Source organism: Salvelinus fontinalis, chromosome 32 (genome assembly GCF_029448725.1).
Source record: "Salvelinus fontinalis isolate EN_2023a chromosome 32, ASM2944872v1, whole genome shotgun sequence".
Classification (NCBI taxonomy): Eukaryota; Metazoa; Chordata; class Actinopteri; order Salmoniformes; family Salmonidae; genus Salvelinus; species Salvelinus fontinalis.
The window spans coordinates 25,557,648-25,581,281 of NC_074696.1; the positions used below are offsets into that span (position 1 = coordinate 25,557,648).

Here is a 23,634-nt window from a genome sequence, read left to right on the forward strand (position 1 = left end):
GAGCAATCAATCCATTCATTAAAGTGCATGCAAGGGAGCAAAATATGTGTCAATGTACAACGTTTCAGATGACTCCTAAAGTAATGATGATTCCATTTTAACTTTAAAATGGTCACAGTATTTCTCAGGAAGCTGTATTTTGTGTTATCCATCTATTCCTTCAGTGAAAACATTCCATTTCAAGCTGCACATCTTTTGTTGTTGAGAGGGATGTTTTTGGCGTATCCTTTGAACGAGAGGGGTCTCATGGCTTCCTGAACTAACCTCTCAAAGCCATGGCTCACGGTGATATAACAAGGAACACATCTGATACCCTCAGCTTGATGGGTAAAACAACAAAAATCCTTGGGCCATTTTGGGAAGATTTTCACACACACACAAGGACAGACAGACACAGACAGACACACACACACACACACACACTGTTTGGACAGCTGTTCTTCGAGGAAAACCACACCATGTCCTAAATATCTTCAGTTTGACGTCTTTGGTTTCAGTCAAAACTATAAGTTGTGCAACTGTAATGGCTGTGCTTGTTTGTGTGGAGATGCAGGACAAGGATACACAACACAATACATATTGAAATGAACATTTCCGACTCACAGTCGAACCCTTGTCTGTAAGGTAGCTAATGCCCTCCTCAGGTCCAATGGCTAGCTCTACTTGGATGACCCAGCTCAACTGTCAGGAGGAAAGGAAGACGGAGAGAAAAACAAAAAGAAGACTTGAGAAATGTCTTCAGTTCAGTCACAAATCAACAAGAGGAAAAGAGTGACGCACACACAATGACATTTAAGTTGAGAGTTCAATCTGTCGAATTCAAAGTGCCAACTCATAACCATGAAAACACATCTGCTACATCATTTGAACTGTTTGAAGTAGATCTGAGGGAATGCTAGATTAATTGTTACCATCTCTTGTCATTGCTGGGAAACAAAAAACAACAACTGTTGTTTTCCTTATGGCCAGTAGGGGGCACTATGACGCTGGTCATTTTTTATTTAAGCTACAGAGATGCAGACAAGACCCACCGAAATACAACCATAATATCCCAGGCATTACTCCACTGTCTAAGAAAAACACACCTAACTACCAAAGAATTGCTGAGAAAACAAGTACAACGCATTCAGTCGTGTTCAGTACGAGTTCAGTACGAGTTCAGTCGTGTTCAGTACGAGTTCAGTACGAGTTCAGTCGTGTTCAGTACGAGTTCAGTCGTGCTCAGTACGAGTTCAGTCGTGCTCAGAACGAGTTCAGTCGTGTTCAGTACGAGTTCAGTCGTGTTCAGTACGAGTTCAGTCGTGTTCAGTACGAGTTCAGTCGTGTTCAGTACGAGTTCAGTCGTGTTCAGTATGAGTCATTCTCTGGGATTCTTAAAATGCCTATCTTGACGCTATATGTTTTATTTGAAACCCAATCAAGTGAAATTCAGCCTACCCCGAGAGCACATTTAAAACACTCCTTATCATATCGGTAGACGGGCGCCAGAATCTCCAGGAACTTGAGGATGCTCTGGTCATCATTCATGTTGGCAAACTGTTTGAACGTCTGCTGAATCAGCTTCCGCAGGGTTTTGGCCTGGCAGAGAAGGAGAGGGTAGTTACTAGACAGGCAGACCCACGTGTCCCACATGGCACCCTATTCCTTATATAGTGTATTACTTTTGGACGTGGTCAGAAGTGGTGCACTATGTTGGGAATAGGGTGCCATTTGGGACACAAACATGGCCCTGGTTAAGTTTGCCAGGGCATAGAGAACGGGGCACTGATACACCAAGTCACATTAATAGTGTCAAACAGAGCAAGTGTGAAACACATGAAAGACAAGGAAAGTTAGCACGGGCGAAGGACAGTAGGCAGCTCTTCTGTTGTCTGCCCCTGAACAAGGCAGTTAACCCCCTGTTCCCCGGGCACCGAAGACATGGATGTTGATTAAGGCAGCCCCCCGCACCTCTCTGATTCAGAGGGGTTGGGTTAAATGCGGACGACACATTTCAGTTGGACAACTGACTAGGTATCCTCCTTTCCCTTTCTATTGTTTTGATTCCATAGCCTACATGATGTTTGGCTTGTCATTGAACAAGAGGAGCTTGCTTAAAGCACAGACTACCGCTAAAGGAAAGCAATGCTCTAGTTCATTTCTCTGACTGCTCTAAATGGGCAATCTGGGATTAGTACATCCATTTGAAGGGGTTTTAAAGTAATGATATATAGCCGTTGATTCTTAAAGTATATAACATGACTGAACTTAGTTGAACTGTCTTACCCCTTCAGAATCCCAGAGCGCCCCTTTAAAAAAAACTGTCCATCACTTTAATACACTGTACCTCTGTGAGAAAGAAGTGAATGATATTGATAACCGTATTGATTGGAGAATATATATTGAGTGTCATGCCAATTAGGGTCATAGCAGGGGACTGGGGTGTGTGTCCCAAATTGCACCCTATTCCCTATATAGTGCCCCTTACTTTGACCAGAGCCCAATGGGTGAAGGGAATAGGGTGCCATTTAGCACACACCAGTGAGTGAGACAGACCAGTTCATAGTTCAACCAGTTTAGAGACTAGCGGAGCTGTTGGCCTGATCAATGTGACCGGGTCAATAGTGACCCTGTCGTCCATTACACGGCCAGTGAGTTTAAACCCCATTAAAAATGCATGAGACATCGTGCTTTAATGACAGCTGATGTTGACACCATTACTACACACTGACTGGAGCACACACACACTGACTGAGACACACACACACACACACACACACTGACTGGAACACACACACACACACACACCTTCTAATTAAAAATGCCACTGCAATTATGTAATGTAAATCAACTCCCTGCAGAGTTAGGCTAATTCATCAAGGACTTGCTAACAGCTGTCTATCCTATTAGTCTGCATACTGGCTTTTAAAATCAACGACTTATAAATGCAGCATTTTAGACTCCACTTAAAGGACAGGGGGTGGGGGTCGGAAAACACCGGAATTCTAGGAATGGATCCCCTGATCCTATCTGGAGGTCTTAGTTACTGTAGAACATAATAGTAACATGTAGAGTAATCACAGAGCTTGTCCCCTCCACCCTTCCTGAGAGGAAGCTGAGCTCAGAGTATCTCTCCATCTCCCCTAAGAACCCTGGCAGGGAGGGAGGGCCCTCCCAGCTGAGTAGGGCCAAATCAAATCAAATCAAATTTTATTAGTCACATACACATGGTTAGCAGATGTTAATGCGAGTGTAGCGAAATGCTTGTGCTTCTAGTTCCGACAATGCAGTAATAACAACAAGTAATCTAACCTAACAATTCCACAACTACTACCTTATACACGCAAGTGTAAAGGGATAAAGAATATGTACATAAAGATATATGAATGAGTGATGGTACAGAACGGCATAGGCAAGATGCAGTACATGGTATAGAGTACGGTATATACCTATGAGATGAGTACTGTAGGGTATGTAAACATAAAGTGGCATAGTATAAAGTGGCTAGTGGTCCATGTATTACATAAGATGGCAAGATGCAGTAGATGATATAGAGTACAGTATATACATATACATAAGAGATGTGTAATGTAGGGTATGTAAACATTATATTAGGTGGCATTGTTTAAAGTGGCTGGTGGTACGTTTTTACATAATTTCCATCAATTCCCATTTTTAAAGTGGCTGGAGTTGAGTCAGTATGTTGGCAGCGGCCGCTAAATGTTAGTGGTGGCTGTTTAACAGTCTGATGGCCTTGAGATAGAAGCTGTTTTTCAGTCTCTCGGTCCCTGCATTGATGCACCTGTACTGACCTCGCCTTCTGGATGATAGCGGGGTGAACAGGCAGTGGCTTGGGTGGTTGATGTCCTTGATGATCTTTATGGCCTTCCTGTGACATCGGGTGGTGTAGGTGTCCTGGAGGGCAGGTAGTTTGCCCCGGGTGATGCGTTCTGCAGACCTCACTACCCTCTGGAGAGCCTTACGGTTGTGGGCGGAGCAGTTGCCGTACCAGGCGGTGATACAGCCCGACAGGATGCTCTCGATTGTGCATCTGTAGAAGTTTGTGAGTGCTTTTGGTGACAAGCCGAATTTCTTCAGCCTCCTGAGGTTGAAGAGGCGCTGCTGCGCCTTCTTCACAACGCTGTCTGTGTGGGTGGACCAATTCAGTTTGTCCGTGATGTGTACACCGAGGAACTTAAAACTTTCCACCTTCTCCACTACTGACCCGTCGATGTGGATAGGGGGGTGCTCCCTCTGCTGTTTCCTGAAGTCCACAATCATCTCCTTTGTTTTGTTGACGTTGAGTGTGAGGTTATTTTCCTGACACCACACTCCGAGGGCCCTCACCTCCTCCCTGTAGGCCGTCTCGTCGTTGTTGGTAATCAAGCCTACCACTGTAGTGTCGTCCGCAAACTTGATGATTGAGTTGGAGGCGTGCATTGCCACGCAGTCGTGGGTGAACAGGGAGTACAGGAGAGGGCTCAGAACGCACCCTTGTGGGGCCCCAGTGTTGAGGATCAGCGGGGTGGAGATGTTGTTACCTACCCTCACCACCTGGGGGCGGCCCGTCAGGAAGTCCAGGACCCAGTTGCACAGGGCGGGGTCGAGACCCAGGGTCTCGAGCTTGATGACGAGTTTGGAGGGTACTACGGTGTTAAATGCTGAGCTGTAGTCGATGAACAGCATTCTCACATAGGTATTCCTCTTGTCCAGATGGGTTAGGGCAGTGTGCAGTGTGGTTGCGATTGCGTCGTCTGTGGACCTATTGGGTCGGTAAGCAAATTGGAGTGGGTCTAGGGTGTCCGGTAGGGTGGAGGTGATATGGTCCTTGACTAGTCTCTCAAAGCACTTCATGATGACGGAAGTGAGTGCTACGGGGCGGTAGTCGTTTAGCTCAGTTACCTTAGCTTTCTTGGGAACAGGAACAATGGTGGCCCTTTTGAAGCATGTGGGAACAGCAGACTGGGATAAGGATTGATTGAATATGTCCGTAAACACACCAGCCAGCTGGTCTGCGCATGCTCTGAGGACGCGGCTGGGAATGCCGTCTGGGCCTGCAGCCTTGCGAGGGTTAACACGTTTAAATGTTTTACTCACCTCGGCTGCAGTGAAGGAGAGCCCGCAGGTTTTGGTAGCGGGCCGTGTCAGTGGCACTGTATTGTCCTCAAAGCGGGCAAAAAAGATATTTAGCCTGTCTGGGAGCAAGACATCCTGGTCCGCGACGGGGCTGGTTTTCTTTTTGTAATCCGTGATAGACTGTAGACCCTGCCACATACCTCTTGTGTCTGAGCTGTTGAATTGCGATTCTATTTTGTCTCTGTACTGGGACTTTGCCTGTTTGATAGCCTTGCGGAGAGAATAGCTACACTGTGTGTATTCGGTCATGTTTCCGGTCACCTTGCCCTGGTTAAAAGCAGTGGTTCGCGCTTTCAGTTTCACGCGAATGCTGCCGTCAATCCACGGTTTCTGGTTTGGGAATGTTTTAATCGTTGCTGTGGGTACGACATCGTCAATGCACTTCCTAATGAACTCGCTCACCGAATCAGCATATTCTTCAATGTTGTTGTTGGACGCAATGCGGAACATATTCCAATCCGCGTGATCGAAGCAGTCTTGAAGCGTGGAATCAGATTGGTCGGACCAGCGTTGAACAGACCTGAGTGCGGGAGCTTGTTGTTTTAATTTCTGTTTGTAGGCTGGAATCAACAAAATGGAGTCGTGGTCAGCTTTTCCGAAAGGGGGGCGGGGGAGGGCCTTATATGCGTCGCGGAAGTTAGTATAACAGTGATCCAGAGTTTTGCCAGCCCTGGTAGGACAATCGATGTGCTGATAGAATTTAGGGAGTTTTGTTTTTAGATTAGCCTTGTTAAAATCCCCAGCTACGATGAATGCAGCCTCAGTGTGTGTGGTTTCCAGTTTACAGAGAGTCAGATAGAGTTCGTTCAGGGCCATCGATGTGTCTGCTTGGGGGGGAATATATACGGCTGTGATTATGACCGAAGAGAATTCCCTTGGTAGATAATGCGGTCGACATTTGATTGTGAGGAGTTCTAGATCAGGTGAACAGAATGACTTGAGTTCCTGAGTGTTGTTATGATGATCACACCACGTCTCGTTAATCATGAGGCATACCCCCCCGCCCCTCTTCTTACCAGAAAGATGTTTGTTTCTGTCTGCGCGATGCGTGAAGAAACCAGCTGGCTGCACCGACTCCGTTAGCGTCTTTTGAGTTAGCCATGTTTCCGTGAAGCAGAGCACGTTGCAATCCCTGATGTCTCTCTGGAATCTTACCCGTGCTCGGATTTCATCGACCTTATTGTCAAGAGACTGGACATTGGCGAGTAGTATGCTAGGGAGTGGAGCGCGATGTGCCCGTCTCCGAAGCCTGACCAGGAGACCGCTACGTTTGCCCCTTTTACGGCGTCGCGTAGGCTCCCCGGCTGGGATCAGGTCCATTGTATTGGGTGGAAGGCAAAACACTGGATCCGTTTCGGGAAAGTCATATTCCTGGTAGGAACGGTGGTTAGTTGACGTTACTCGTATATTCAGTAGTTCCTCCCGACTGTATGTAATGAAATCTAAGATCACCTGGGGTACCAATGTAAGAAATAACACATAAAAAAACAAAATACTGCATATTTTCCAAGGAACGCGAAGCGAGGCTGCCATCTCGCTCGGCGCCAGTGAGCTGGCCTACAGTTGCTACAGTACAGTAGTGTATTGATGTGTATAGATGAATCTTTCTGAATCTGTATTTATTCTATGCCATTTGACTACCCTTGATGATGTGTTTTAATGTTGGCACAGGCAAACTAATGGTACGTTTCCCCCGGTATATACAAAGTAGTACTTTGAAAGACATTGACAGCATAAAGACAACTTATAGTACTGTAGTTGTAACAGATCTCATGTTTTGACCTGACAACGATCAGAATATTCACTATTAAAAAGTGGATTTATGTTCCAGCATAAAGTCAACCCATCAGGTGGAGTTATCCAGTAAATTTGGATTTAAAACAGGTTGGAAATGTCCACACAAGTACATCATTCTAAAGCACTTACAAGACGTCCTCTGACACTGGATTCATCCCAAATGGCACCCTCTTCCCTATATCATAGATGTCAAACTCGTTCCATGGAGTTTGACACCTGTGTCCTATATAGTGCACTACTTTTGACCAGTGTCCATTGTAAAAAGTAGTGCACTTTAGAGATAACAGGGTGCTATTTGGGATACACATTTGTTGACTCTGGTGCCAAACCAAATTAAACTCACGTTTCCCTCCACTTTTTCCAGCAGAGCCTGTCACCATCTCTCTAAATGGAAACCTTCTGCTGTAAACCTGGAGATGGTAATTATGTAAATGTGAACCTCTGTGTAATCAATAATTTATTTTATTGCCTAATTTGATTACGCTTGCAGTGAGTTATATTCTGACCTCAGCCATCTGCCAGGTAATGTTCTCTGTCCAGTGGAGTGGATAGGAGCGAGAATAACTGTGTTAACATATTTCTGTTCATCAAAACACTGTGTGTGTGCGGGGGAGTCTGGAGTGTGTATGTGTGTCAGAGTGGGTGTGTGCGGGGGAGTCTGGAGTGTGTATGTGTGTCAGAGTGGGTGTGTGCGGGGGAGTCTGGAGTGTGTATGTGTGTCAGAGTGGGTGTGTGCGCGTGCGTGTGGCTTCAGTTCATCGCTGAAAGCTTCATCTGTTCACCATGTCATTGTGACGTAGGGGAGAGTCATTTCCAGAAGGATTATGGTTTTACACACACACATGGGGGGGTTGGATGGAGGATGGATGGATGGAGGGGATGGAGGGCGGGAAGGATGGATGGATGGTTAGGGTGTGTTTTCAAACAGGCGCCTGGTTACGAAGATGTGATTTCATGTTTTCCAAGGGGAGCTGTGACTGGAATGGGGGAGGGGAGGGTAACTCTGAGGCACTGGAGCCTGACAGAAGGGGGTACCTCCCCAGAAGTGGGGGGATGAAGTGGGTTTAGCAGTGACATGTGGGGCTGTGGGGTTAGGCACCACCCACACCTCCAGGCAGAGCATCTGTCCACCTCTCTTTCACCGACTCCAATGCACCCTTCCCCGGGGCACTGAGCCCCACGTTCACGCCGCCCCATTGTGGCACCCCCGCAGCTCTGTACACCCACACACGTGCCATAAATCCAACACATCACACACATGGCTGGCGGCTGAGACACACACACACACACGCAGAGAGACAGAGACTACCAGGAAAACCCACCATCAAGGCTCTGTTAAATATGCTAAACTCCTTGCACGGCTGGCAGAGTTTAGCATATTTAACAGAGCCTTGATGGTGGGTTTTCCTGGTAGACTGTGTGTGTGTGTGTGTGTGTGTGTGTGTGTGTGTGTGTGTGTGTGTGTGTGTGTGTGTGTGTGTGTGTGTGTGTGTGTGTGTGTGTGTGTGTGTGTGTGTGTGTGTGTGTGTGTGTGTGTGTGTGTGTGACTGGCTTTAGGCCAAAAACTAAAAAAGCTGTCTTATATAGTACAGTATATAGAACAGTAAATTGGATCATTTCCACACTGTTTATCCCTGTGAATGTCTGGTGCTGTTGTGATGCGAGGAGTCGACAAATGAGTGGGTTTGATTCAGCTGGGGCTCTTTCCCCCACAGGCCTGTATGTACAAGGAATGCTAGCCTAGAACTAGGCCAACTCTGCCTGTCCCAGGCTGGAACAAAGGCCCCAGAACCAAGAGATCCACACACACAGCTAGAAGACACTTCAGAGGGCAAAAAGGAAATACAGAATCGTCAAAGTGCATGCTACATTCATATGAAGCGGTGGTCGCTGCTCTCTCTGAGAATGCATTGGAGACTGACTGGTCCTTGAGGATATATTCTCATCGACGGCCCTGAAAGAATGAACAGATTTTTTGTGAAGCATCATCTCACCTTGACTGAATCCAGTAAACTCTTGGGGAAGAATCTTCTTAAGCCCACATCTTTTCTGTAAGGAAGAAATGAAAAGAGGAGAGGACAAAGGACAATGTCAGTTTAGTGAGACCAGTGCCTGAGGCTGGTCTAGCAGACAACACAAACACCACCCCAGCATGGGTACGAATCCTGGCCCCACCGCTATTCTGCATCTTCATCCCTCACTATGTCTACTCTCTCATTCCCTACAATCTCTGTCTGAATAAAGTGAAATCCAGTCAAATATATAAATATAAAAATAGTTTTTACCATTGCCAAAATGAGAATGCAAAATGTCTAGCCTCAACTCCTCAAAACAGTCCCCTGATGGAATTTCACCTCTCTGATACCAATCTACCAGGGAAAGGAGAGAGAAACACATCCATTTACTCAGGGCCATTAGTAGAACTTCTCTGAAGTTTACCACACAACGTAACTGATTGGTCAATGTACAGTGAGGAGGAAACAAAATGTGTGGACCAAGAGAGAGAGAGAGAGAGAGAGAGAGACAGAGAGAGAAAAAGAGAGAGCGAGAGAGAGGATTTTCCCAAGGTTGCGTCAACAGCAACACAGAGCATAGCCTTGCTATTGAGAAAGGCAGCCATTGGCAGACCTGGCTTTCAAGAGAAGACAGGCTATGTGCACACTGCCCACAAAATGAGGTAGAAACTGAGCTGCACTTCGTAACCTACTGCCAAATGTATGACCATATTAGAGAGGCATATTTCTCTCAGATTACACATATCCGCAAAGAATTTGAAAACAAACCCAATTTTGATAAACTCCCATATCTACTGGGTGAAATACCACAGCGTGAAATATCACAGCAGCAAGATTTGTGACCTGTTGCCACAAGATTAGAGCAACCAGTGAAGAACAAACACCCTTGTAAATAAATAAATAAATAAATAAATACAACCCATATTATGTATATTTATTTTCCCTTTTGTACTTTAACTATATGCACATAATATGACATTTGAAATGTCTTTATTCTTTTGGAACTTGTGAGTGTAATGTTTACTGTTAATATTTATTGTTTATTTCACTTTTGTTTATTATCTATTTCAATTGCTTTGGCAATGTTAACATATGTTTCCCATGCCACTATAGGCCTTACATTGAAATTGAAAAATGTAATTGAGAGAGACAGAGAGACAGTAGCAGAAAAGAAGACTTCAGAGAAAGAGGGAAAGAGAGCACTCATATCGTAGAGGAGAAAAGACAGCATATTGTTTAAAGCCTATAACCTCATCCATTCCACACAATCATTTCATCATTTGGTCTCTATTAAAAGATAGCTTGTTAAAACCAGAGGCGCTCCGAAAGCCACTTACATCCGGCTGGCCATTAACCAGAATCAATCTACGTCATTTATAAGGCCGAGGCCACAAAACCTGACATAAAATTGATGCTGCCTTGGCAATAGTGTGATGAAGCTTTTCTGGTAGCAGAGCAATGCTACTGTCCGTCTGTGTATGTCAGTGAGGATCTAGGTGCATTTAAGGATCTGTATGCCATGACAAATGACAATGAGTTACAGGGAGTTGGCACGATGGCACAAACAGATGCTATGGATCTATAATGCCTTAACTTAGCTATGTTAAATCAAGAGGAAACACACTCTGTAGTATTAGCAGTGCTGAAACACAACATAATGACTTCCCCCAAGTTCAGAAAATCCTCTCTCCTGTCTGTCTCCCTGGCCCGACAGTAATCCAAGCATTAACACAATGGAAAAACTCTAATGATTTATTATTTAAATATTGAAAGTGTGTGGGCTACGGAGAGAAACAAAATGGTGCAGTTTCAGTCCATGTGGAGGAAAGTGATGCTGATGCTGGTGATGGGGGTGTGTGCTAGTGGGTCTGGGCAGGTGTGATGTAGTTGTTTGTATGTGTATGTTTTGTATTGTCTATAAAAGATCAAATACAATTGTACCCCCCAAAAAGTTATACAAGCTACACCCCCCCCCCCCCCCCCCCATGTCTGTCACCTCACTAGCCGTCAGTCACCCAGATCTGAAGTGCTTTTTGATTGGATTGCCCCTAACGCCCTCCCTCCCTCACTGCTGGGCTCTGTGTCTTTGGGCAAGTGGACAGACTGACCTGGAACTAACTCTAGCCAGCACCATTATCCACAAAGCAGAGGGGAGAGTGTGAAAGAGAGAGAAAGAGAGAGAGGCAGAGAGAGAGAGGCAGAGAGAGAGAGAGGCAGAGAGAGAGAGGGAGAGAGAAAGAGAGAAAGAGAGAGAGAGAGAGGGAGAGAGAAAGAGAGAAAGAGAGAGAGAGAGAGAGAGAGAGAGAGAGAGAGAGAGAGAGAGAGAGAGAGAGAGAGAGAGAGAGAAAGTGCTGGCTATTCATTAGGATACTTTACTTTTGTGCCTCAAGCCCCTGCTTTCTCTATGGGTCTGAGCTCAGCACAGCAGCAGCTAATGCTGGACATCATTGGTTGGGCAAGGTCCAGTTAGCACTAGCCAGAGCACTAGCAGTAGGCTACAGAACAGTCAAATTAACACATGTGTGTGGTCTCTCCCTTGTTTCATATCATGCTTAATAAAACCTGGTTGCATATCACAATAACATTGTTCCAAAAAGCTACCCATAAGGATGATATTAGTGGCATTACATCTGAAGCATACAGAAACATCTTGTGATTTAGTAGCCTACTATGAGAGAACGTACGGTCATCAACATGGAGGGGGAGCAGCAGAGCTAATATTTCTTCCACAGTTACTCAGTAACGGTTTGCACTAGTGCTGGGAATTGGCAGGGACCTCATGATACAATATCACAATATTTAGAGTAGGTGCCAATATGATATGTATTGCGATACTCACGATTCTATATCTATTGCCACTCGATACTGCGATTTTATTGCAATTCAATGTTTCAAACATATTGCTCACTATTTACTGTATGTCTGCTGCAGAAGGACAAGAGAGTCTGGATCAGTCATGGAAATAAAAGTGTTGAAAACAAATTGGCTTACTATTAAAAAAGAAGATGGAGAACAAGCTATGAAGGAAAAGTACTGCAGTTTTGGTGCAGGTACAGCCAACTAGCACAAACATAATATTGCAATATTGTAAAAATATATATATTCCGATATCATCAAAAATAATATCCTGATATGTGACTGTATCATTAGTTTCGCACAGTAACCCAACAGCAACAGTTTTAACCGTATGCATCAATGATAAACAGACCATTGCATCGTTATGTATCCGCATCCAATATGGAGGATCCAATACGCCTTGGGCTGCGTGGTAAAGTTTTCCCTAGGTACAGATCTAGGATCAGCTTCCTCTCCCCCAATCCTAACCTTAACCATTAGTGGGGAAAATGCTGAACTTATCCAAGACCAGCGTGTAGGGGAAACTTTACCCTCCACCACGGCTTGGGCAAGGCTGATCAACCTCCGGTTAGGCATGTTTCTCAGCCTGCAGTGCCCTGCCTTACAGCCTGCTGTAGACCCGGTCGAATTACTCAACCCCTTAACTCAGCATATCCTTGGAGCCAGCAGAAGAGGACATTGTCTGCCTCCCAAATGGCACCCTAAATAGTGCACACGCTTTGACCAGGGCCCTACAAGGCTATATAGTGCACAACGTAAGGAGCAGGGTGCCATTTTGGATGAAGCCATACATTTTCCCTGCAGAAGAAAGGTGTGAGATTCTCCCCTGGGAAAGGAGGCAGAACACGGACGTTCCCGGACAGCAGGGAGAATTAGACCAGCCAGCAGGGATCGTGTTGTGGACTGGCTAACAAGAACGGAATGACGCTTGGAATACCAATCGGCTCAGAATACCAATGTGCTGGTAGTGTTTTCCCCCAAAAAAATGTAAGCACATTTTACTCCAAATGAAATGAAAATGGTATTATCACCATCTGAAACAGTATTTTCTCTTCGAAAGCATTACAACCTGTAGGCTGAAGCATGGGGTTGCCCTTCTGCATTTACCTCATTGAAAACCCCCAAAAGACTCAAATTGTCAATCTTAAAAGCATGTCTCGGCAGAAATATTGATATATATTTTTTAAATGGGCGTGGTGGCAACGATTTAGCAGCGGCGGGCATGAATATAAGGGAAATACTGGGCTGGAATATCAAAGTACAGGACCCAACCCTCTGGGTTAGAGAAGGTATGTTGATGGTAAACAGGAGAGAAATACCAAAGTACAGGACCCAATCCACTGGGTTAGAGAAGGTATGCTGATGGTAAACAGGAGAGAAATACCAAAGTACAGGACCCAACCCTCTGGGTTAGAGAAGGTATGTTGATGGTAAACAGGAGAGAAATACCAAAGTACAGGACACAACCCTCTGGGTTAGAGAATGTGTGTTGATGGTAAACAGGAGAGTAATACCAAAGTACAGGACCCAATCCTCTGGGTTAGAGAAGGTATGTTGATGGTAAACAGGAGAGAAATACCAAAGTACAGGACACAACCCTCTGGGTTAGAGAATGTGTGTTGATGGTAAACAGGAGAGTAATACCAAAGTACAGGACCCAATCCTCTGGGTTAGAGAAGGTATGTTGATGGTAAACAGGAGAGAAGTACCAAAGTACAGGACCCAATCCTCTGGGTTAGAGAAGGTATGTTGATGGTAAACAGGAGAGAAATACCAAAGTACAGGACACAACCTTTTGGGTTAGAGAAGGTATGTTGATGGTAAACAGGAGTGAAATACCAAAGTACAGGACCCAATCCTCTGGGTTAGAGAAGGTATGTTGATGGTAAACAGGAGAGAAATACCAAAGTACAGGACACAACCTTTTGGGTTAGAGAAGGTATGTTGATGGTAAACAGGAGAGAAATACCAAAGTACAGGACACAACCCTCTGGGTTAGAGAAGGTATGTTGATGGTAAACAGGAGCGAAATACCAAAGTACAGGACACAACCCTCTGGGTTAGAGAAGGTATGTTGATGGTAAACAGGAGCGAAATACCAAAGTACAGGACACAACCTTTTGGGTTAGAGAAGGTATGTTGATGGTAAACAGGAGAGAAATACCAAAGTACAGGACACAACCCTCTGGGTTAGAGAAGGTATGTTGATGGTAAACAGGAGAGTAATACCAAAGTACAGGACACAACCCTCTGGGTTAGAGAAGGTATGTTGATGGTAAACAGGAGAGTAATACCAAAGTACAGGACCCAACCCTCTGGGTTAGAGAAGGTATGTTGATGGTAAACAGGAGAGTAATACCAAAGTACAGGACCCAACCCTCTGGGTTAGAGAAGGTATGTTGATGGTAAACAGGAGAGTAATACCAAAGGGATCCCTGGTAATTTAGTTACAGTGTGAGGACTCCCTCTTCCTCTCCCCTCTTCATCCATCAGGCGAAATATGTATGAAAAGCAAACTCTGCATTTCAATCAATACGGAGAGACGAGAGTGATCGGTAGTAATTAGAGGGCCTCTAGAGAGTGTGGAGGCCTGAGCATATGAGAAAATCTCTAATTGGACGCATCGTTAACGTGAACCCCTGACCTTTATCAAATAGCGCACCTCGGAAAAGTGTGTTCGACGGCAGACTCTGCAGGGGGTTTTTACCATGTACGTTAACCTACACTAGGTTAACCTATGTGATCATAGTCCATTTCAAGATAATTCTGTGTATTGAGGTTATGGGATATTTTAGCTATCATAAATAAATGTATTTTATCACCTTAACAGGAATTGCTCTTACACATTGAGTTTCTTGGTAAAAGATCAACAAAGACGTACAATATTGACTGAATAGTTGATTCTTACAGTGAGCAGTAGAAACCCAAGCTATTACCATATGAGAATCAAGCCAAATGGGACTTACTCTAATAGTTCATAGTTTGATTTCTTGTCCAGGGCATTTCCCCGCATCTCCCGGAAGAATCTCCTGTAAAGGAAACATGTCTTGGTTAGTGTGAAATACAACAAGGCAGCTAGCTACCGTTTATGAAAGAGAATAGAACATTTGACCACTCTTGGATACCTGAACTGACCTGATTTCAAGGCATCCCAACTTAAGTGCAATGTCTTGCTCGACCTGGTCGGCTATCTCTACCATGTAGTCATTTTTCACCTGTAAGACAAACCAAAATACATGTTTTAGCATGGGAGCATGGAGGCCTTACACAGAGCAACACATGAACTGACTTTCAGACTGAGGGGTAGAACACAGGGGACCTTACTGATATACAGCCCTTTTACAAACATTGACCCCCACCCTCCCGCGAGAGAGAGAGACACAGAGAGAGAGAGAGAGAGAGAAAGAGAAAGACACAGAGAGACAGAGAGAGACACACACACACACACACAGAGAGACAGAGAGAGAGAGAGAGAGAGAGAGAGAGAGAGAGAGAGAGAGAGAGAGAGAGAGAGAGAGAGAGACACACAGAGAGAGAGAGACACGGAGCGAGAGAGAGAGCGAAAGACAGAAAGAGAGAGAGAGAAAGACAGAAAGAGAGAGCTAAAGACAGAAAGAGAGAGAGAGAGAGAGAAATAGACATTAAATCCCCCTTACAAACAGCCCATAGTAAGTGGGTGGTGGGCTTGGTTGATAAAACCTGGGTGGTTGATAAACCCTGGGTGGGTGCACCTGCAGTGACAGCAACACAACACTGGCAGACGGACACAGAGAGAGACATTTCATGAGACAAATGAGTGTGTGCTTCTGAGTGACAACTAAGGGAGCTAGACCTGTTTCATGGGCTATTATGTCCTCTCTGAATATCTTGTTTAGTCATGTTGAGTGGCGGTTCTTTGTATTCTAACACCCATAGAGACATTGAGTCTGCCATTTTAGATCATAGGCATTGAAAACAAAATCTGGTTCATGAAAGTGTTGTTCTATACCAGACACAATTCGGAACACAAGCACACTTCACGCTCCATGATTACCCCTTCAAACAGGGACATTTGTACCTTCCATCAATTTTCCTCTCAGCTGGATTTCGAAAATATGAGCGTAAAAGTGACACAAGATGAGCCCAAATGTGTTCCCCTGCTGTCAAGACGGCCTCTTTTCACCCCGTCAGGATCGGAGAGAGGGAGCGTCTCTTCCCCAGACCACCAGACAGAGCCCTCCTGAGACCCACTGACCCAGTTCACCTCTCTGCATCTACAGCCTTGTTCCCCTGCTGTCAAGACGGCCTCTTTTCACCCCGTCAGGATCGGAGAGAGGGAGCGTCTCTTCCCCAGACCACCAGAGAGAGCCCTCCTGAGACCCACTGACCCAGTTCACCTCTCTGCATCTACAGCGTTGCGGACAGCTACACACCGTGTGTTACGCCCTAATACCTCCACATATTTCACCCATACACAGTAACACCTTGCGTCCCTCAGACCCACACACACATATGTATGTGCAGGCACGCATGCTTACACACACACACACACACACACACACACACACACACACACACACACACACACACACACACACACACACACACACACACACACACACACACACACACACACACACACACACACACACACACACACACACACACACACGTCAGAAGTGCCATATGCCTCCGCCTCTGGTTACAGTGTTGTTGAATAAATAGGCTTAGCTAAGTATGTTTAGAAAATGAGTCTCCCCTGGTCAATGGCCTGTAACAAACCAGGCTGTCTCTGTTACTCAACTCCCATGGATGATGTGTTGGTGTGTGTGTGCATGCAGGCATTCACGTCTATGTGTGTGTGTGTGTGTGTGTGTGTGTGTCACCTGCTGGTAGAAGTAGTTGAGTGTGGGTTTATCTTCACTGAAGTGGTGCAGGAATCCTTTTGGAAGGTAGCGAATACGCAGTTCATACCTGGAGATTAGAGCAACATGTCACTGTTTAGATAAAACACAGAAGGGAATAGGGATTTAGGTGTTTTTTTAGTCACAGTGATTGAATACTGTTTACAGTTCAGCTACAACACAGCGCAAAACACTGCCTAGTGACACAGGGGGGAAAAGAGTTAATATGCCCCTGCTTAGAACACAGACGCTTAGGGAATAGGGATGTTGTGGTCCAATTGTGTTTTTACACTCAGGTCACAGAGCTAGCATACAGCACAGTCCACATAAACAAAAGGAATAGGTATATTGTACCCCAATAATGTTTTACAATTCAGGAACTAGCATACAGTATATACACTGAGTGTACAAAACATTAAGAACACCTTCCTAATATTGTGATGCACCCCCTTTTGCCCTCAGAGCAGTCTCAATTCGTCAGGGCATAGACTCTACAAGGTGTCAAAAGCATTCCACATGGATGCTGGCCCATGTTGACTCCAATGCTTTCCACAGTTGTGTCAAGTTGGCTAGATGTTCTTTCGGTGGTGGACCATTCTTGATGCACAAGGGAAACTGTTTAGCGTGAGAAACCCAGCAGCGTTGCAGTTCTTGACACAAACCGGTGCGCCTGGCACCTACTACTACCATACTCTGTACATAGGCAATTAAATATTTTGTATTTCCCATTCACCCTCAAAGGCACACAATCCATGTCTCAAATCGTTTAACCTGTCTCCTCCCCTTTAGCTCTCATGCAAACACTTCCTAGTGACACACACATGGTGGGAAGAGGTATTTGATCTGAAATAGGAATACTGAGGGGTGCACAGTGTGTGTGTGTGTTAGGCTCTACCCAGATTTCATGACCTCATACTGTCCTTCTCTCCCACTGGGACTTAGTACAAAAGGGAGCGGCAAGATAAGGCAAAAAAAAAAGCACATTTGGACGCCCATTACCAGAATGCTAACAAAATTATCACAAGTAATAGCAAATTTCTATTGGAGGCTGATTGCTAAATATGCTAACGAGCGCAAATGAAAATAAACGAATTGTAAAGACAGGCAATCCAGTTCATAAAGTTAAACATACATAGGTAGGAGATACCGACTGTCATTTCTGGTGAGTTTCCAGCAAATGTGAATGAGAGACATTGTGCAAATGAAGAAAGTTTTGACGCATGCTTCTCTGAAGGAAGAAGAGTACTGTGTACACTGTCTGTGTGGAGTCTGGGAGCCTGCCTGCTCTGCTCGGAGAAGATAGGGGAGGAGCAGACAGGCCTACAACAGAGAGGAGAAAAAAACACAAGGAAGTCAAGCTACAGTGGCAGCTGTACAGATTACTCATACAAAGGGCTTTGACTTCTCAAACACTGCAGAAAGCTAACACAATATGATGCCCTGTGACCTTAACTCAGCTACTGACATAGATAACTAGCAAGTTAAACGTAGGGGACGCCTTAACGCAGAATTCTTTGTTTTTTCACACAGGAAAAAAATATAAAACGTGTTTTGTAAAAACAGATCAAACAATAAAATGCTTCTTATTGTAATTTCTGGTCAGCATCAAACTAATGTTGTCCATTGGGATGAGAATTCCCAAAACAAGCATTCTACCAGCAGACAGCACTCTGACTGATGTGGCGCTCCTTTTCTCTGGTACTATTCTGGTGTAGCCAGCTTCCTTTTCTCTGGTACTGTTCTGGTGTAGCCAGCTTCCTTTTCTCTGGTACTGTTCTGGTGTAGCCAGCTTCCTTTTATCTGGTACTGTTCTGGTGTAGCCAGCTTCCTTTTATCTGGTACTGTTCTGGTGTAGCCAGCTTCCTTTTATCTGGTACTGTTCTGGTGTAGCCAGCTTCCTTTTCTCTGGTACTGTTCTGGTGTAGCCAGCTTCCTTTTCTCTAGTACTGTTCTGGTGTAGCCAGCTTCCTTTTCTCTGGTACTGTTCTGGTGTAGCCAGCTTCCTTTTCTCTGGTACTGTTCTGGTGTAGCCAGCTTCCTTTTCTCTGGTACTGTTCTGGTGTAGCCAGCTTCCTTTTATCTGGTACTGTTCTGGTGTAGCCAGCTTCCTTTTCTCCGGTACTGTTCTGATGTAGCCAGCTTCCTTTTCTCCGGTACTGTTCTGGTGTAGCCAGCTTCCTTTTCTCTGGTACTGTTCTGGGGAACTCCGGTAAGCTTCATCATTTAAAATGTGACAGGTGAAATGAGCAACATGTTCTGCTTTATTTCCTAACGTATTGCACAAATTGAATTGTCACGTTCGTCATAAGGAGTAGACCAAGATGCAGCGTGGTATGTTTCCATCCTTTATTTTGGAATAGAAAACTTCAAAGAACAAAACAACCAAACGAAACGTGAAGCTAAATAATGCTCACAGGCAACTATACATAGACAAGATCCCACAAAGCACAATGGGAAAATGGCTACCTAAATATGATCCCCAATCAGAGACAACGATAAATAGCTGCCTCTGATTGGGAACCATACTAGGCCAACATAGAAATATAATCCACCTAGATAACCCACCCTTAAATCACACCCCGACCTAACCAACATAGAGAATAAAAGCTCTCTATGGTCAGGGCGTGACATGAATACAGCTTTTAACAAATATTAAAATCAATTGAAAAATGTACAAAAAATATATTGTTTCAACGGTACTGAAAAACCATCCCGTGGCTATTTCCGAATAGACCGGTATATAGTATATAAGGTATACCGCCCAAGCCTAGTGTGTGTGATCTGAAATGCCACTAGGAGATGAAAGTGCAGCTACTCAAGGGCAGACAGCAGGATGAAAGGAAAAGCAACAGAATGCAAAGAGAATAGAAGAAGACTCCACTAGTTGCCTTAACTGAGCATACAGACAAGAGCAGGCATCCTAATGACATCTCTCTCTCTCTCTCTCTCTCGCTCTGTTTTCTTCAGTCTCCTTCCTATGAGACGGCCTGATCAAAGCTGTGAGCTCTTCTCTGCTGAGTTAAGCCCGGCTGTGATATAACAACTCTGCATGATCCCAGACCTGCCTGGCACGGTGCCACACCATAACTCTTCCCCCTTCCAACTGATCCCAGACCTGCCTGGCACGGTGCCACACCATAACTCTTCCCCCTTCCAACTGATCCCAGACCTGCCTGGCACAGTGCCACACCATAACTCTGCCTCTCTCGCTCTCTCTCTCTCTCTCTCGGATGGTTCCCCCGTCACTCGCTGGCACCACCACCACCTGCCAATCCCCACAGCGGCAATGAGCCGGGAGAATCACTTAGAGTCTTTAAATCGGCCGCTAGACGCCCGTCACCTTGTTCTATCAGAATAGACATACCCCCTGACGGAACTGATGATGGCTCGCCTCTCTAACCACTAGGCCACCTGCTATACACACACTCACACTTATATGAGGAGTCTTGACAGCCAGGCTCAGGACAGAGGGGGAGATAAATTAAAAGTTAAATCAAATGGCTGAAACAGAGGAAGAATATCAATATATAAGCTTTGTAATAATCAGTTAGCAGCACGTTCAATCTGAGCTGTTGCATAAACACAACTTCATCTTGCTATGTAAAGGTCACTATGGATGGAACCCTGAAAAAGCTAAAAAATCTAATCTGAGTTCAGTAGGTCACATTGTAGTAAAACATTTTGCAACAGAAAATCAGCATTCTTATTGGCTAAGTTCAGGTTGTACCTCTCCTGTTCCAAATCGTTTTGTGCCAACTGAACTATCTATGGTCAGGGCGTGACATTGTGTGGTAAAACAGTTTGATATTTTGATTGTATGATTGAGACTGGGCTACACTTTTATGAACGGACAAACATTGCGTGACTGAGGTCACTGGAGTTCCCTGAACTCCTTTACCGGGCTGGACTCTTTCAGGCCCGAGGTACGGGACTTTTCTTGAGGAACCAGAGCACATTGTTTGTTATATTATTATGTGTGTGATCATTTATGTTGGTAATACAACCCACGCAAAAGAACAGTTTAAAAAAAATGTATTTCCAATGTTTTAAGGGTTTATGAAAAGTGTATGTACATCCTGACTTCTACATGAGTCCTTTGTACTGGTGTAGACTTGACGTACCAGACAGGACTCATTCCCTCACAAACAAGAAGGTGAAATCAATATTTTCTCTGGTAGGCACAACCTACCTGTCACCCCTACAAACAATAACCTTAAGTCAAAACCATTACAAGTTGGACACTGTTCTGTGGTGGGCTGTGTGTGGACCTGAACACTGCAGTGCCAGCAGCAGAGTGAGGGATATTTAGATTTCCACTCCAAGTAGAGTCAACAAACCCTTGAGCCATTTCTATGCTGCAAGAGAATTTGAAGAAGCCTACACACACACTGTGAACTTGTCAGTATGCTTACTGCAGAATACTGAAACAATCTCTCCCACCCTGAGTTCTATCACGAGAGAGAGAGAAATAGAGAGATAGAGAGAGAAAGAGAGAGAGAGACTGAAGGACACTTTAAAGAGTGTACAGTCGTGGCCAAAAGTTTTGAGAATAACACAAATATTAATTTCCACAAAGTTTGCTGCTTCAGTGTCTTTAGATATTTTTGTCAGATGTTACTATGGAATACTGAAGTATAATTACAAGCATTTCATAAGTGGCAAAGGCTTTTATTGACAATTACATGAAGTTGATGCAAAGAGTCAATATTTGCAGTGTTGACCCTTCTTTATCAAGACCTCTGCAATCCGCTCTGGCATGCTGTCAATTAACTTCTGGGCCACATCCTGACCCCATTTTTGCATAATCAATGCTTGGAGTTTGTCAGAATTTGTGGGTTTTTGTTTGTCCACCCGCCTCTTGAGGATTGACCACAAGTTCTCAATGGGATTAAGGTCTGGGGAGTTTCCTGGCCATGGACCTAAAATATCGATGTTTTGTTCCCCGAGCCACTTAGATATCACTTTTGCCTTATGGCAAGGTGCTCCATCATGCTGGAAAAGGCCTTGTTCGTCACCAAACTGTTCCTGGATGGTTGGGAGAAGTTGCTCTCGGAGGATGTGTTGGTACCATTCTTTATTCATGGCTGTGTTATTAGGAAAAATTGTGAGTGAGCCCACTCCCTTGGCTGAGAAGCAACCCCCACACATGAATGGTCTCAGGATGCTTTACTGTTGGCATGGCACAGGACTGATGGTAGCGCTCACCTTGTCTTCTCCGGACAAGCTTTTTTAACAATCGGAAAGGGGATCCATCAGAGAAAATGACTTTACCCCAGTCCTCAGCAGTCCAATCCCTGTACCTTTTGCAGAATATCAGTCTGTCCCTGATGTTTTTCTTGGAGAGAAGTGGCTTCTTTGCTGCCCTTCTTGACACCAGGCCATCCTCCAAAATCTTCACCTCACTGTGCGTGCAGATGCACTCACACTTGCCTGCTGCCATTCCTGAGCAAGCTCTGTACTGGTGGTGCCCCGATCCTGCAGCTGAATCAACTTTAGGAAACGGTCCTGGTGCTTGCTGGACTTTCTTGGGCGCCCTGAAGCCTTCTTCACAACAATTGAACCGCTCTCCTTGAAGTTCTTGATGATCCGATAAATGCTTGACTTAGGTGCAATCTTACTGGCAGCAATATCATTGCCTTTTTGTGCAAAGCAATGATGACGGCACGTGTTTCCTTGCAGGTAACCATGGTTGACAGAGGAAGAACAATGATTCCAAGCACCACCCTCCTTTTGAAGCTTCCAGTCTGTTATTCGAACTCAATCAGCATGACAGAGTGATCTCCAGCCTTATCCTCGTCAACACTCACACCTGTGTTAATGAGAGAATCCCTGACATGATGTCAGCTGGTCCTTTTGTGGCAGGGCTGAAATACAGTGGAAATGTTTTTGGGGGATCATATAAACTGAGGCAGCAAACTTTGTTAAAATTAATATTTGTGTCATTCTCAAAACTTTTGACCACGACTGTACAGGTCTATGAGATGTGAAATCACATCATGATATAACACAAGAGTGTATCCCAGGCAGTAGCAGTGCTCCAATCAGAATGAGAGAGGAAAGCCAGACAGTCCTTAGTGAACAGATTTAAGTCATAACAGAGCCATGTAGAGAGAGACGACGAGAACAGTGCAAAGCCAGGCTGTCCCAACTGGCACCCTATTCCCTATATAGGCTGTGATCAAAAGTACTGCACTATGTAGGGAATAGGGTGCTATTTGGGTAGCACACAGACTCCAGGCTCAAAGATAGCCAGAAAATACTTAGAATTGAACTACTGAGATTCTCAGAGCAACATTTGACAGTAACTTAGACTGTAAAATGCCTCAAATTATTTCTTTATTATTTGTTTTATTTACCGTTATTTTACCAGGTAAGTTGACTGAGAACACGTTCTCATTTGCAGCAACGACCTGGGGAATAGTTACAGGGGAGAGGAGGGGGATGAATGAGCCAATTGTAAACTGGGGATTATTAGGTGACCATGATGGTTTGAGGGCCAGATTGGGAATTTAGTAGGGGTTAACACCCCTACTCTTACGATAAGTGCCATGGGATCTTTAAAGACCTCAGAGAGTCAGGACACCCATTTAACGTCCCATCCGAAAGACGGCACCCTGCACAGGGCAGTGTCCCCAATCACTGCCCTGGGGCATTGGGATATTTTTTAGACCAGAGGAAAGAGTGCCTCCTACTGGCCCTCCAACACCACTTCCAGCAGCATCTGGTCTCCCATCCAGGGCCTGACCAGGACCAACCCTGCTTAGCTTCAGAAGCAAGCCAGTAGTGGTATGCAGGGTGGTATGCTGCTGGCATTATGATCCAAGTGAGGATGGAAACTTAAGATGTTTATAATGTTCAATGAAATGTTTTCTAAAGGGAAAACAGCGTGCTACAGACAAGCCTTTGAGGCTCTTTATAGTGTCCAATTCTGTGTTCAGAACATATTTTATGTGACGTTAACATCTAGG

The 23,634-nt window shown here is 44.9% G+C and overlaps 1 protein-coding gene across 25 annotated transcripts in view; it reads right to left on the minus strand.

Moving 5' to 3' along the window:
* Positions 1 to 23,634, minus strand: part of LOC129830975 (focal adhesion kinase 1-like) — a 163,294-nt gene that overhangs the window by 40,651 nt on the left and 99,009 nt on the right. For all 25 annotated transcript variants that reach the window (XR_008755659.1, XR_008755661.1, XR_008755660.1 and 22 more), the window contains 6 exons: positions 16,649 to 16,736; positions 14,919 to 14,998; positions 14,750 to 14,812; positions 8,907 to 8,961; positions 1,438 to 1,578; positions 604 to 681 (listed from right to left, as the gene is read on the minus strand). Coding sequence is in view for 22 of the 25 variants with exons in the window: in XM_055893891.1 (XP_055749866.1) it covers positions 604 to 681; positions 1,438 to 1,578; positions 8,907 to 8,961; positions 14,750 to 14,812; positions 14,919 to 14,998; positions 16,649 to 16,736 (505 nt within the window). In the remaining 3 variants the exon portion in view is untranslated. The remainder of the gene's footprint in view (positions 1 to 603; positions 682 to 1,437; positions 1,579 to 8,906; positions 8,962 to 14,749; positions 14,813 to 14,918; positions 14,999 to 16,648; positions 16,737 to 23,634) is intronic.